Source organism: Sylvia atricapilla, chromosome 6 (genome assembly GCF_009819655.1).
Source record: "Sylvia atricapilla isolate bSylAtr1 chromosome 6, bSylAtr1.pri, whole genome shotgun sequence".
Taxonomy (NCBI): Eukaryota; Metazoa; Chordata; class Aves; order Passeriformes; family Sylviidae; genus Sylvia; species Sylvia atricapilla.
The window spans coordinates 18,473,154-18,488,575 of record NC_089145.1 but is presented as its reverse complement, the minus strand read 5'-3'; the positions used below and the strand labels follow the sequence as shown (position 1 = coordinate 18,488,575).

General features: G+C 39.8%; 2 protein-coding genes across 2 annotated transcripts in view; one reads left to right on the top strand and one right to left on the bottom strand.

Moving 5' to 3' along the window:
• The window catches only part of APIP (APAF1 interacting protein), a 529,312-nt gene that overhangs the window by 406,719 nt on the left and 107,171 nt on the right, over positions 1-15,422 (top strand). The window lies entirely within an intron of this gene.
• LRP5 (LDL receptor related protein 5) overlaps positions 1-15,422 on the bottom strand; it is a 100,522-nt gene that overhangs the window by 75,740 nt on the left and 9,360 nt on the right. Inside the window, exons 2-4 of the mRNA XM_066321034.1 lie at positions 10,275-10,472; positions 6,552-6,748; positions 4,313-4,444 (exon numbers count right to left, since the gene is read on the bottom strand). Of these exons, the coding sequence (XP_066177131.1) occupies positions 4,313-4,444; positions 6,552-6,748; positions 10,275-10,468 (523 nt within the window). The 5' untranslated portion in view covers positions 10,469-10,472. The remainder of the gene's footprint in view (positions 1-4,312; positions 4,445-6,551; positions 6,749-10,274; positions 10,473-15,422) is intronic.

Genomic DNA, 15,422 nt, shown 5'->3' with positions numbered 1-15,422 from the left:
ACTTAAATTTGGTTAGAGAGGAATTTAGATATGTAAAATGGATCAAGAATTAATGACACCCATGCCATGTCAAATTGCTACAATGAATTTGCATAATGAGTAAAGTAAAATTCTGTAGCATTAACTGAAATATTTTATCTATACAGTGCAGCAAGCATTACATATTTAATGAGAAGTAAAACAAAATCCCCCCAAAATTTTTTTTTTAAACTAGGGGTACACAGCTTTCAGCAGCTTCCAGAAGCTGCATGGATTGGGACAAATCTGGCACTGTGTAGTTCTGAGTATCCTTGCTGAAATTAAAAATACAGAATAAAAAAAGAACATTAGCTGAAGTCCAGTTTATCCTACTTGTTAAAGCTTCACAGCCATAGAGCCAAGCTAGTAAAGACTTGGGAGAGCTAAGTGTATAATGTTGAAAATATTTTTCAGGTATCAGCCTTGGATAATAGGTTTTAAAATGCTATCCAGCTAATTCTAGTTCATATACTTTAACTAACTTGACTAATTGATACTACAATATCACAAAATTACGTGCAGTGAGAGTAAGAACCTTTGGGAATGCAACACTGACAGGCAGAGGGAATTTAGGAAGTCAGAGTGATAACTTACAGGCAATATATCCACTTAGAAAAAAGATGAGGGTTTTGACATTCCTTTAGAAGGCCTGCAGTGATAGCTGTATGCCATTGACACGGAACACAGCAGAAATAAATTACATATTTTCCAGAAACTTAAGAGAAAACATGCTGCTGAATGCTGTTTACAAAAACCAGCTCAGTCTTGGAAGGATGCACACACATAGCTGCTGTACAAGAGACTGGGATCAGGGTTTAATCACAGTTAGCTGGCAAGATACACAAAAAACATCCAGACTTCCCTGAATGTCATTAAACTGAACCACATGGTCAAGTCACAGAAGGAAGAAAAAAGCAGGGGGAGTCATCCAATATTTTGAGACTGCAGCTTCACCCAGCAAAGCAAAACAAACCTGCTCCACAAAAGCAGAACAGGGTGCTAGGATCCAGCTCCATTTTATCTGGAAACGTTCACTTTAAGTAGTACAAATTATACCAAAGGGGCACCAGAGCTGGAGTGAGAAACAGCTAAATTCATGTCATTCACTGTGCACTGTGGAAAGTGAGAAACATGAGGAAGGTCGATCTACCCCAAAGAGGTGACAGATATCACCTGAAGTCTCTGCCCCACAAGGTAAAAATGGAGCAAATAATTTACTGTTGGAGACAAGACAGTAGCCCTTAATACATTTGTCCTTCTCACAACACTCCAAAGCACCACTGGCCCAACAACAGAGCTCACTAAATACCAGGAAGGGAACCCAATGAGAGGAGGAGAAGGAACAGGTTCTTCAAAGGAGACATTGCACATGGACAGAAGACTCATGAATCAAAATATTTCTGTTCATGAAGAAAATAAATGTGATCCTTAAACAATGAAAGAAAGAAGAACTTCAGGATAGTCCTAAATTAGCAAAATTACTAAGACAAGGTTCACAGAGTTCCACCCTTTTGCTCTGCTTTTAACTGGCCTATTTGCTGGTAGAATTACACAACCCTTCTAAATCACTGCAACCAAATTTTGGTTCCTTTCTCAAATATTCACACAATTGCTCAAATCAGCTTAGGAAAAGCTTTCAAATAAATGAACAAAATAAACAAAAAACCAAACAAAATACAAATCAAGAAAACTACCCAGTCTAAGAACTGAAGCTCCATTTGGAGACATGAAATTTCACAAGTCAGTTATTCTTGAAAGTTGCAAGGTGATACCAGATACTACTGAGTAGGCCACCCTCCACAGGCACAACTAGAATAATCAGACTCTGACAGGCTTTGCTTCATTACCTTCTATGCCAGCAAGATTAAGTTCAGACACCTATCTAAAATCATGTATTTGACACATCCAACAAGACAGCAGTGGTCTAACACAACCTCCTAAGTAATTTCAAAGACCAAAGTTTGAACGTTCACTTTGCAAAGAGTACCTCCACGGTCAGGAGCAGCTGATTTACTTTCCAAATTTGTAACTCCCTTGCTTGTTGATATGGGAACTTCAAGGAAGTGCAGAACATTTTCAAGCCAATAGAGGAAAACAGGCTTAGCACCACAAGTCTGCAAAACAATAAATTTACCTGCACAAGACACATATGCATTCCCAGAGGGGAACATATGCTTGATGCCAGTTGCCTGCTATCTATCTGTCTATCATCCATTAATAGTGATGGATATTTACTGCCAAGGTAATTTTTTTATTTATTCCGAGCAGCTCTTTAGAACCAGAGAGAAAGCAAGAATGAATCAATACCAAAAACTAAAACAACACAAAAATGAACTTTTATTTTAACACAGGCACAATACTTAAGGTTCCAGCATATCAATGATTAGTTTAATCAAAGTATAAAAATCCAGAGTTTCAGGGTTTCATTACATACAGATGTAATTCAGCAAGGCAAATACTGGCACAGCCTGCCCTTGAATTAATATTTTTTGTTAATTACTTAGGCCCTTTAACATTTGTAAAGAGCTACAGAGGGCTCTCATCTGAGCATTACCAAGGTATGTATACTTCAATATTCAAGAGAGCTAAAATTCAATATTCAAGAGAGCTACCTAAGCACCCCAGGGCTTTTCTGCTCAAGAATTCTTTCTGACAGATATATACAGTAATATTAAATAGTTATATTTGAACGAGTAAACTCCCCATGTGGACAGGGATTTTGAGAACAGAATGCTTTTTCCTTCTGCAGATAAACCCGCAGCAGCTTTTGTGTGATTCACTTAACAGCCTGAAGTCAAAGAAGCTCTTGTGCCCAAGTGACTTTGTGCTTTTGCACCTCTGCCCAAGCCAACAGGGAACAAAATGAAGAGGTGGTCACCACCCGTGGATCTGTAGCTCCTGCTACAACATCACTACAAAGGGCTCATGTGGAGAACAAAAAGTCAGGTCCTTGCAACCAAGGAGTTAATTAGTAAGATGGGAAAGAGAAGCACATGGATGCTGGCATAAAGCAGACAGGGCAACAAAAGATGTGGAGCTTGGGAAAGAAATAATCCATAAAACTGAACCAAAAAGCCACATTCTTATGCAAAACCAGATTTCCTGTTCTCATCCCACTTTTTTGCACTCCTTTGACAGAAAACCCTTGGCAGGCTGTCTGGCCTGACAATGGAAAGGTGAAAGCACAGTATAAGCAGTCGGTCCTGCTTGTGCTATCTGCCAAAGTGCCAAAAGCAGGGTGAACTTAATTTCTGCTGCCAGAAACAGGAGGTCAATATGAACGTCTAAAAAGGTTGTCCTGAGCATTCAGTGAGGTTTTCTCAAAAGCTGTGAAAGGGAAACTTTCCAAAGCTGGAAGGAGTAAAGGGAAAAGTCTTTTAGCAGCTGCAAAACTACCTTAAAGCCTTTCAATTACAGCAGGGTGAGCTAATAAAGCCGGCCCTTAAACCCTGGAGATTCAGTGTTTAAACTGTACTGCTAGTTTTCAAATGAAAGGCATCTCTTATGCTTGCTCTAGTACACAGAGGAATCAAGCCTCATCAGAAAATGATTATATTATTCGACTAGACTCAAAAGAACACTGGAGACAGGCCGCAGAGTCAGAGAACACTCTCCAAAACCTTGCCTCCTAGTGTTCTACTACCATATCAGAGTTAGTTGCCTGCTTTTGTAAGACGCATTTTTATAAGAGACTTCTCAATCAATGCAAAAAAAAGCTTTCAAAATATACCACAAGGGTCACTCAACCTGTGGATATAAAAGATGCATCTATTTACACTTTCTAATTAAAGGACATAGTCTAGCTATTATTCTCTAAACAGCTTTTTATTGGCGATACACAACCCTCTCCTACTTCTCAGGGACATGGACAACTCAGCTAGAACAGTATTTTCTCAGTTATCCCAACAACTCAGCCACCACCACTTTATCACAGATCTCTTCTGGACAATGAATGGGAGGGAGCAGAAGTTTCTCCACTATCCAAATGGAAAGATGTCCTACATGAACTTACTTCTAATAAAATGCTTCAGCAATGGGTTCCACATACTGCTTTGTTCCTACAGAGAAGTGGCAACCCTAAATACAGACAAAATTCTCTGATTTCTACTACAAGGGATTAGTTTAGTTCATAAAAATCATTGTCTTTGGCAGCTTGGTAGAAGGTTTGGATTCAAAACGACATTTCAGTATATCAGGCACCTCCTCTCAACCCCCTTCCTCAGTGATCAGCACTGAAGCAGTGAACCCAAAACATGCCCACTCTGTGACTGTAGAAAAAACTCCAAGTTCCTACCTGCTTTGCATGTCCTGCCATCATCTTCCAGCTGCACACCAGTGGGACAGGCACAGCTGTAGAAGGGGTCCCTTGGAGACAGCAGGCACAGATGGGAGCAACCACCGTTGTTTTCTTCACATGGAGTGTGAACTTCAAGAAACAAAACAGATTTATTCTAATTGTTCTTGAAGCCCATAAGCCCTGTTTTCTCCAAGAAAAAGAAATTATAGATTCCCAAATCACTGGCATAAGCTTTAGTGCTAAAAAACAGATGAATCACAATATAAAATGCTTGATTTCCCCCTCTCCCCAGCATCTTAGCTCTAGGGGCACTTAAATTGAGATGCATGCAACTGATGGGATGACCAGATCTATGAAAGAAAAGAAAACATAACAATTTGGACAATTCCTACATTACAATACTGCTGCATGTACAGGACAGGGATGGACATACAACAACTGAACACTCCTTTCTCTTTTAGATGGGGAAAAAATGGCAGCAAGACATGAAACCATATTAATAAGTAATTATGGATAAATATTGACACTTAAAAAAATTTGCAACTTTTGCAAGATTTCTGCAAAACTGTAGTTTGAATCATTGTCTGAAATATAATTCTTTATTACAAGAGCACAAAATGTCTGGCTAATTTAACTTTTGTTACTTCCACTGACACTCACAGAGCAAAAAAAAAAAAAAATGGTGAGGAAGGAATCCAAGCCTGATCTTAATGAAGTCAATGGCATCTGAGCTATTTTCAGCATATGCTCTTTCTCTATGTGCTGTATTTTCTTTGTGACTGACTCAAATACTATGACCCTAGGCTGGGACATTCCTGGAGCTAAAAGCAATGACAAGAATTCAGCACAGACAAACTCTTATCTGGAGCTGTGAGATAGACCAGGGTGCTGTGCATACCCAACAACCTCAAGGAAAACGTGCACACGTCCACCCCCAAGATGATCTCCAAATTCCTTTTGTTTACTTTCAGGCCTATTTACTCATATCCTATAAACTTCATTGGAATAACAAATGTTATCTCTAGGGAAGCAGATTTTACACTTGTCATAAAGAAAGAAGCCAGTCCAAATGGCAAGAGTATGTCCTCTGGACAAGACTTGATTCTTCCCAGAGCTACTCAGTTATATGCGTTTGACAACATTGCTTTTAAGTCCCATTCTCACAGTCCTAAAGAAAACTCCAAAACCTAGAATCACATGTACATACAGCATATATGCAGCTCTGCTCTATTTTCAACACTCTACTTCCTTTCAAGTAGCACCAAAGAATATACAGAAAAATAGAGGCACATATGTGTTCATATGAAATATCAAAACTAAAACCCTTCCATACTAAGACATTCACAAACTATTTGATGCGTATTGAAGATAACCATGATCAAGTCTGGACTGCAAAAATGGCACTTATAAATACAAAATGAACATTACATATCTTGTGGCAATTGTACTTATTTTTAAAAAGGTACTTATAAGCATTTCTTACAGTTGTCTTTAAAGCAATGGCATTAAAAAGATGCCAGGTAAGTCGGTACCGTTCTTGTTCAAATATTCCCAACCAAATGAAGGCACTGAAGTACTGCACTGGATTCTGGGTTTTGCGACCAACTGGGACAGTGAGTGAGTTCACACCAATTTGGGCCGGAACACTCAAAGCAAGGTACAGGATTCAAGCACTTCTATCTTTAGCAACTGATGCCTTGGGAAGGCTGACCTGAAACTGAAACTGGATAGAGCTAGAGAATAAAGCAGATATTTATTGAAAGGCCTTCAGGGTACACCTTGGGCAGTATAAGAGCCTGACCAGGGCTACACCCAAGGTGGACTAAAAAATGGACAACCAGTCATGAGGCCTTAAAATTTTATAGGGTTTTGGTCCGTTAGCATCTTGGGGTTTAATTGTCCAATTGCAGCTTCAGGTTGTGAGGTCCCATCCTTCTTGTTTCTCTCTTCAGCCCACTGTTGTTTGAGCTTTTGAGCCTGAAAGTTTGCCTTAGTCTACAGCAGGATTTGTTTTCTTTACCTACTCTGTGAAGAGAGCTTACTGGCACTTAATATGAGGCTCAGAACTACACCCCTAGGCAGCATAGAACCTGGAATAAAACTTTAGCCATCACAACCAACCCCCAGACAAATGTGCAGAACTTCGGAACGCCACACAAACAGCTTTAGTGACTAATGTTTTCCCTGATAGATAAGCAGGAGTCATGCAGGGGGTTTGAGGGGAAGCAGGACGTACAGTAGGGCTGCCGCTCCGGGCTCAGGACCTGGATGTCCATGGGTGAGTAGAGGGCAGACAGGATCTCTCTCCTCTTCTCTCCTGTCCGTTTGTTACAGGCGTGGATGGAGCGCGTCTGCCAGTCCGTCCAGTACAGAGTGTCCCCCGACAGTGTCAGAGCAAAGGGGTGAGTGAGGCTACCTTCAACAACCTTTTGCCTTTTTGGGAGAAACAGAAAGGATCAAAAAATTGATTGGTTCCTGTTGTTAGCACACATTAAAAAATTTGGCTCTGTAGTAGCTTGTGTAGGAACTGTTGTCTTTCAACAAATTCATGGGACCAAGAGATTCACTTGGTGATAAAAGTGAGAAGCAGACTGAAAAAGGTAAAATAAGGTTTTATCCCTTCACAGCAATAAGGACACAAATATATGGGTTTTCAGAGCATCAAAGTATCTGATTCAGGCTCTACACTGATCCTTTAAGTTCCTTAACCTCAAGAGCTGTGCATATACCCAAACACAAGTGACTTTTCAAGGAAACTTAGGTCCAAAGAGTACTCCTCTGATTAAAGCAGTATATGACATCTTTGCCCTGAACTTCAGTTGCACTCAGTCTCTTCTTCTAGCAGAAAAAGGCAGAAATTACCTATGAGTCTCATTAAATCACGCTTCTTAACTTTGTCTGCAGTAGAAGTAAGTATTTTTCAGATTAATTTTTTATGTAGAGCAAAGGTCAGTTACAGTTTTCCTAAAATTAAATATTTATAATTAATACAAATCAGAAACATTTCAGATTTTTTTTTTCAATTACATACAGCCACACCTCCAGGAATTAGCTGAACTGAAAGCCAAAGAATAAATAACATTTCTAACATGTTTTCATGGGATCCCAAAATTTATACCTGGTGCAGTAAGTGTATATAATTTAGATTCAGTAGTTTTGAAGATACTTATTAAGTCAGAGGAAAGATGCTTGACAATTCCTCAGTCAAAACACTGGTACTCACTTTTCACAAAATCCATGCATTTTATGTATACACAAAGCTATGCACAGACCTTTCAAACCAGTGCTGGGACACAGCAAAGCACTATTCAAAATTTTTCATCATACAACTTTGAGAAAGCTTAAGTCCCAGTGTCATCCTGAAGGAAAATGACAAACTTTATTTTCTTATACCTACATTAAATCTGCATTCAATTTATTTCCACTGAAGATATTTAAGGAAAAACAAGCTAACATTTGGCAGGGAAAGGACTCTCATTTTGAGCAGCATAGGTGATTATCTCCATTTTCCAGGGTACAAGAGAATAAAAAGTACCCCAAAAATTCTTGAAATATATTGAGACACAGACAAGTGTAAAACAGACTGACACAAGCACACAAGTACCAGCATATAAATGAGAAAACAAAATTAGTAATAAACTTTCTCTTCTAGAAATGAAATTGAAACGGTTCTAAAAATTCTGTGTAATTACCACTACTTCTAACCATAAAACACAAAAGAATAAATACAAATACTAATTTCACTTTCTCCTTCCACTCTCACCACTGCTCTTCCTCTTAACTAATAACAGCAGTGATTGTATCCTAATATCGTAACAGCTGTTTTCCACTAAGTATTGCCCCTATTTCCATCATTCTTAGATATCAAGTCTCCCTTTCTCCTGTAATTACATCCCTTGAAATAGTTCCAGAAAATGTGGTTGCAAATTGAAGCTTGCTAAGAGGCAGATTGCTCCAGTAACATTAATCCGCCAGACAGAATGCAAATTTACCTTTTATTTGAATTTTGAGGTAACCCTTAATGGATTCTGGGATGGGAGGGGTGGAAGCATCTGAAACATCAGAGATTTCTTTATTGTCATGTATGAGTGAAATTTGTTTGCTCCATGTTTAAGGAACAGTTACCATCTAGTCTGAGCCCTTACTGAAGTACACCTTAGCACCAGAATCTAGGAGTCCCAACTGCACAGACATCTGTTTTAACACTCATCAGTGGAATGGAAAAGGGAATAAATAAAAATTTCACTTAAAAGGAGTTATGATTAAGACCAATCTTCATGGCATTTTATCAATATCCGTAACACTTCAGAAGTTTTTATGTTGGACAATATCTAAAAGTTCATGTGCAGTCAGAAATCAGGAACTTCCAGAATGCACCCTGTACAGGGATATTCTGACCTCAAGCATGCATTTACATGCTCTAGCAGCTGAGTAAAATATGCAAGAGGGAGCCAATTTTTTCTTAATGTAAAATACATTATTTTTCCTAAAATACTACTTGATTTATGGTTCAACGAAAATCTGTTTGGGACATGCAGCACTGATCTATCATGAAGTAATTTGGACAGATTACTGGAATTAGTGTATTCAAAGTCTTGCTCCCTTTCAGGTGGCCTTTCTCTACCTTAAAATGAGCAGAATATATTTTACTTGCCAATTACAACTTCAAGATTTACACACATGTGCAAGTAAAGTCTGCACAATTTGTATGTGCATGAAAACCACAGAAACAGCCCGGAAACCTCAAACTCTGCCACTTGCCCCCAAATCAGACAAACATATTCATGCTGAATTATATGAAAATCTTTCTTTCTTGTCTACAAACCTGCAGCCAGACTTGGAGCTACCACTGCCTTCCACAAAGGCCTTTTCCCTTGTCTCTACTTTGGACTGTCAGTCAATACTTGTCACTTACTACAATGCCACCATTATCCAGCTCTTACACAGTGCTCTCAAAGGAACTTCAGAGTGTTTTATAAAGGATGTCAATATTGCTATTGCTCTTTTATGACTGTGAAAATCAGGCATAGAATGCATCTCAGTAAAAAAAATGAAAAACACCATGGAAAATGTTTTTTTTGGGAGAAGGCATATTCTATGACACAGAAATGCGTAAAATAGAGCTCCTCCAACTTTTCACCAAGGCAAAAACAATTTTATTGACAAAGGCATTTAAAATGTTGTAAAATCACAAAAATGAAAATGTCATTTAAAGCTACCTGAAGACTAAATCCAGACAACAATGCAGAGATTACTTTGGCAGGACATTTTACTGCATGTGACACTCCACCCTCTTCAGGAGCAACACAACCTGCCCATTGAGCATTGCACAGAATTGAAGATGCAATCTCAAATGCCTAAGTCTGCCCTGCCTGAAGTGTCACTGCTCAATGTCTACAAAAGCCAAAACATAACAGCACACTCGGACAGCAGCTACCAAAAAACTTCCGCACTGTGCTTTCCAGCAAGCTTTAGGAAAGTCTGCTTCCTAACTGCTTGTTGTCTGAAACAACCCAAAATCAGTTAATTAATAGGCATAACATAAAGGACATCTCTGGGTGGGGCCACAGACAAGTGTGTCTCAATATGTATTTCTTGTTGGTAAAAAAAAAATTAACAATATTGTAAAATCCCAGTTACAAGTTAAATGTTATACTGTCTAGGGTCAAAAATAAGCATCTCCAAGTATTTTCAAGACAAGTAAAAAGAATCCTGCTGTACAAAAAGGACATGAACAGTCTATAGTGAAACATTGATACAAACAGTCTTATTATTAAAACCAGTTTTATAGTATGTGAGGTTATTTTTAGCAAGGCTATTAAGAACTGCATTTAAAAAACCCAAATTTTTGTAGGTATTTGCGTTATTCTAGACTACTGAAGGAAAAAAGTCTCATTTCAAAAGGAACACAGGAAGTGAGAACTAACTTACACCTTTACAAAGATGAAAGGAAGCTTACCTAAAGGAACCATCCAGATTTGCCCTGTGAATGAAGCTCAGTTTTGCATCAGCCCAGTAGAGCTTCTGCTCGTCGAGATCGATGGTGAGTCCATTTGGCCAATAAATATCGGAGTCCACAATGATCTTCCTCATGCTGCTGTCCATTCCTGCCCGCTCTATTCGGGGCGTTTCACCCCAGTCAGTCCAGTACATGTATCTGAAAGAGACACACAGACACAAATGAAGCCACAAGACACGCTGGGATAGCGGCTCTTGGCAAAGCCTGCAATGGTACATACATACAGCAGGGTACAGACACTAATGTTTACTCCCAAAAATTTAACAGACTTATTAAAGTAAATCAAACCCCACGCCCACAGGGCACAAAATAAGTCCTTCATGAAATCAACTCACAAGCTTTCCCTCTGTGTAATGTATTTACCAGTCCCTTCCAATGCTGAGCAGTACCTGATTGTTATAAGCATTTACAACTGAGTACCACCCTTGTGTGGTCAGTTATTACAAGTTAATGCCCTAAATCACATTCTGAAGCAACTGGTTACCTATCCAAGCAGACAGTGACCACAGCTTAACCTCCTTTTGCAAATCCATTGAGGCAAAAAGAACAAAGTCAAGCATCCTGAAATTTGTTTCTGTCAAAACAAATCATGAATCCACGAAGACTTAGAAAAGACATAAAATTTTTGGATGCTTTATATCCCCTTCCCAGGCAATTTAAGTAGCCTGAATAGACATTAACAGCACATACCAATTGGAAAGGATCAGATCAAAGTGTGGCAAATCACACAACATCTGTGTGAAAAGTTGAGATTGTACAGCTACAAGAGAAATGATCTAGTGAGAAGAGGTCAGCCAATTCACAGCTGGTAAACATCACGAAGCCTCACATATCCATCCTGAAAGTTTGACATGCAAACACAACACAGCCAACTCTTAGCACAGCTGCCTCAGGCCAGTCAGAGAAGTGACGCTGCTTTCCCAATGCCATTACAGCCATCTGGGGCACGGGGCTGTGTGAGAAAGCCTTTGCCCTGAGGAAGCTCTCAAACAGAACCAGGTGTCTGTGCACTGGACCCATCACCTCCCCAAATTCCCCAAACAGTGCTAGATCAACAAGAGCATCAGCTAGGCACCAGCTGGGCAAGGGCACTGAGCTAAGTCCTCCTAACACTGGAGCTCCAGAAAAGCATGGTAAAGACACATCTATTCAGTCCTGCACAATGCTTAGCCAGATGTTTCATAACCTGGATTATCCCAGACCCTGAGCTGCCCTGAAGATGACAGCACTCGCTATGCAATCACAGTAGGAACCATGCAGGAAGCAAACAAATGTGGATAGTGAAAACACACTTATACAAAAAAAAAAAAAAAAAAAAAAAAGCCTCGTGCTTTATTTTATGAGAGAGAATGTGAGACTATATTTGTAATTGCTGTCATGTTCCTCTGCAGGGGGGTCCCCTTCACAGTGCAATTTCCTGCTGCAAACTGCAGAGGCTCTGGAGCTGCTTTACATGCAGCTGGGGCCATCATTTCAGCCAAGAAGGAACAGGGAGCTCTGTAGTAATCACCAGCAAATGTCCCTACCAACACACTTGACCTTAAAATACTCTGATCTCCGTGTGCATTCTCCACCCCAATTTGGGCAGATCTCCAGTTCCAGGGCAGTCACAGCACCTACACTGCACCATATATAACATGAGCAGTTTACCCCACTAAAGAGGGGAATATAGATAACCATATAAATAGAGAGACAGATAGAAATTGCTCACTTGTACCACAACACATACACCTGAGCGTGAGGGTCAAACAAGTTTTCTAGTTGAAATAAAAAACTTCCACACAGGTGAGTCCTCATCAGGTTCTGTGATAGCTCACATGGCTGAGGCACAATCATGTCCCCAGACGCCTTCCCAAAGCTTCCTCAGCTTCAGCAACCAGGATAGAGTGACTGCTCCTGAAAAAGCAGCAGCAGTAGCTGAGAGCTGCCCCAGTTCACAGGATAACCTATGAATGTAAACTGCCACTCATTTTGGTTTCCCTTAGCAAGTCAGGCTGTAATTTGTGGCAACTCAGACTGTGTGGGGAAGCAGCTATTGACAAACAACTAAAGATTGAGAAAAGCAGACATAAAAAACCTGTCTGCACAACCAGCTGCTGAATCACACTGTGACACTGATATGGTCAAATACTCATTTTTGGTCGGGTCAAATCAATTGTCTGATCCAGCTCATCTGCACTAGCTTGCACCACCTGCATCCAACTCCACGGGAATAAAGACAGACAAAAGATAGACTGTTAAATGAGGAAAAATGTGGCTATTAGAAGTGATTTTGGGCCATATCATGTGGCTATTGAAATGTATTAAGTGCAGACTAAAAAGGAGCTTACACCAAAATGAAAAAGCCCAGGAAAGTTACCTAAAAGAAAAAACAACGGAGATAAAACTACCTAAGTCCTATTAAACCTTTATTTAAAGCAGGTTAAAAAGATGAAAAAAAAATCCCTAAATTGTCATGAAACAAAATTCCTCTCCTCAAGCCTTCCATAAAAATTTCAGCCCTCACTCTCCATGCATTCAGATGAAGGAAAAGAAAATAAAATTCGGTAAACCAAAGGGCTCTCATGGCTTTTCTATGATATTAAAGGAGCTCCAACTCAAGAGCCTCTTCCCAAAATATAGTGCTGTTTAATTTCATAGGTGATGTGTGTTTACCCTTGGCCTCACAGAGACTGCTGTACAAAAGCAATACTTTGAAATTCACACACAAACTTGTCACAGGAAAATTGCATCTCTACATTTCAGCTCATGAGCAGGCACCAAGCTCAATGTTACCCAAAGGTTCAATACTACGTGGGTATCAGCAGAGTAACTGCACCACAAAGGAAGGGTTGAGCAGGATGAAGATGCACTTAGACAACATGGAGAAGAATCTGAATGCAGCCTTCTTCCAAAGCACTTCTCTCCCAGCTGGACTTTTTTAAAGCAATATACTCTGTTCACCACCTTGTCCTGACTACAGGGTGTCTCTGCAATCCCTCCAGTATCATGAAGCTGATCTTCTCAGTGAACTTTTCAGAGTATATACTGAGTCTCTGCACTGATCAAACACCTAAGCAGGTAAAGGTTTCCTTGCCTTTGTGTGCTCCACAGAATTCCTGTGGTCCATCACAGGAGTCCATACCAAGCCATGGAATAGCAAATACAATTTTTGCCTCCATTTAACCCCCCTCTCCTTTTCAAAGAGGCTTCTGTCCTTTCATCAGGCAGCAGGTGCTGATTTGCCATGAATTCTAGGAAATTTGCTCTGGTTTGGGGATCTCTCAGCACATCAAGACCCTAAACTGAGAGTCTGGAAATCAATGTGAGAAGAGATCAGCTGCTCCTGCAGCAGGACTGATCTTTTCTGGTCTAAGTGAGCCTATTTATAACCATGCCACTGCCAAATGGAGCACTTCCTCCCTGATGCCCACTCCTGGTGTTGGCATCAGCATTCCACAAGGAAACAAAATGAGAAAACCCAAAACCTTTCAGTCACCTCTAGCAAATGATCAGTCTTACCAATATTTCTGCAGCAGTGGTGCCTAAACAGAAGGACCAAATGAAGGCAGCAATCTGCCAGCTGAAGCCACCAGAGAAAGGCATTTCTCATCAACTCCCCCTAGGCAAGTCACTCACCTTTGACTCCACAATTAGCTAGGGCAATCCTTTCCATCCCTCTTCTTCCACCCTTCTCCACCCTAATATCTAGGCTCTATTGACATTTTTTGGCAGCACAAGGCACAACACAGCACTGGACATGAGACTCTAACAGGCCACAAAATGTCATGTTTTAACTGCATGCCTGTGAGGGGTTTTCAAGAACACACAAAGCATCAAGTTTTCTCTTCCTTTCCCCCCTCTATTTTGAGTGACAAAACCAGTTCAAACCAAGTTAAAAATACAGTGTCCTGGCTGGAACAGTAAGTCACCTGAAGACAAATTTTTTTTTGCACAAGTTTTAAATCCCAGAGAAAAGAAAATCCATGGTTATTACGGAAAGAATGCCACAAGCTTAGCTAAACCAGCACAGCAAACTTAACTGGAACAGTGATAACAGAAAATTCTGGGGCAGCAGGAAAACTTCCTTGATAAAATTTGGGATGAACAAAAAGATAAAGGTTAATTATCCTTGAAATAACCATGGATCTGATAAAAATACTAGCCTCCTGTCAAAAATAACAAAATCAGCTTGCACTAGCTGGTTCATCAGAGAAAGAATAGTACAGGAAAAACAGTGGAGAAATTAAAGAATTTAGTAATGTCCTGAAGTAATCATTAGGCCTTACAGCTTGCATGTTCCAAATGCCTCCAATATACAGGATCAATTCTTATACAAAGAGCAGACACTTTTGACTGGAGCTTTATGGACGGGGGACAAAATGGCAAAAAGTTCCAAGTGGCTTCTGAGACAAAGAAATCAATCTGCATACTTTAACAGTTTATATGCAGGAACTGATTTGATTCATCCTGATTTAAATTAACCTTAATCCAGGAGCCTGGAGGGATAACTGACATAATATTTCTGTAGGGGGGGGGAAAGGCTTTCCCAATTTTATTTTTTAAAGCATGCCTAAGAGTCCACATCTCTTATTGATGTCAATAAAAAAAAGCATTTTCAAACAGTCATCAATGTTCCTGGGACAGATGAGAGTTCAGGACTGGGGTTTTTTTGTTTTTCAAATAGAACCTATTTTCAGGTGTCCAGTCTATTAACAATCCCTATTGTTTTCACTTCACCATTAAAAAAAACCCCAGTATTTAGCCCAGATAACATTTCAGAAAAATAAGTAGACTAAGCAAAGAATCTCAGTCTGCTACTACCTGTATTACGCCTCCTAGTTTTTGAAGCCAGCTGAAAAGATGCACACTGAATAACAATGAAGAGCCCAAGGCAGGCATTTGGGTAGTTTTTTTTGTTTGGTTGGTTTTCTTGGTGGTGGTGTTTTTAAATGTAAATTACAGAGTTTTAAATACCCCTGGGCCAGGGCATGCCATAGCAATTGTAAGACACTAAAAATATCAAAACCCAGGATCTTTGTACACATTAGATCAATCACATTTTAGGACTGAGAGCTGGCATCTGAGGAGTTTTATATCCTGCTTGTA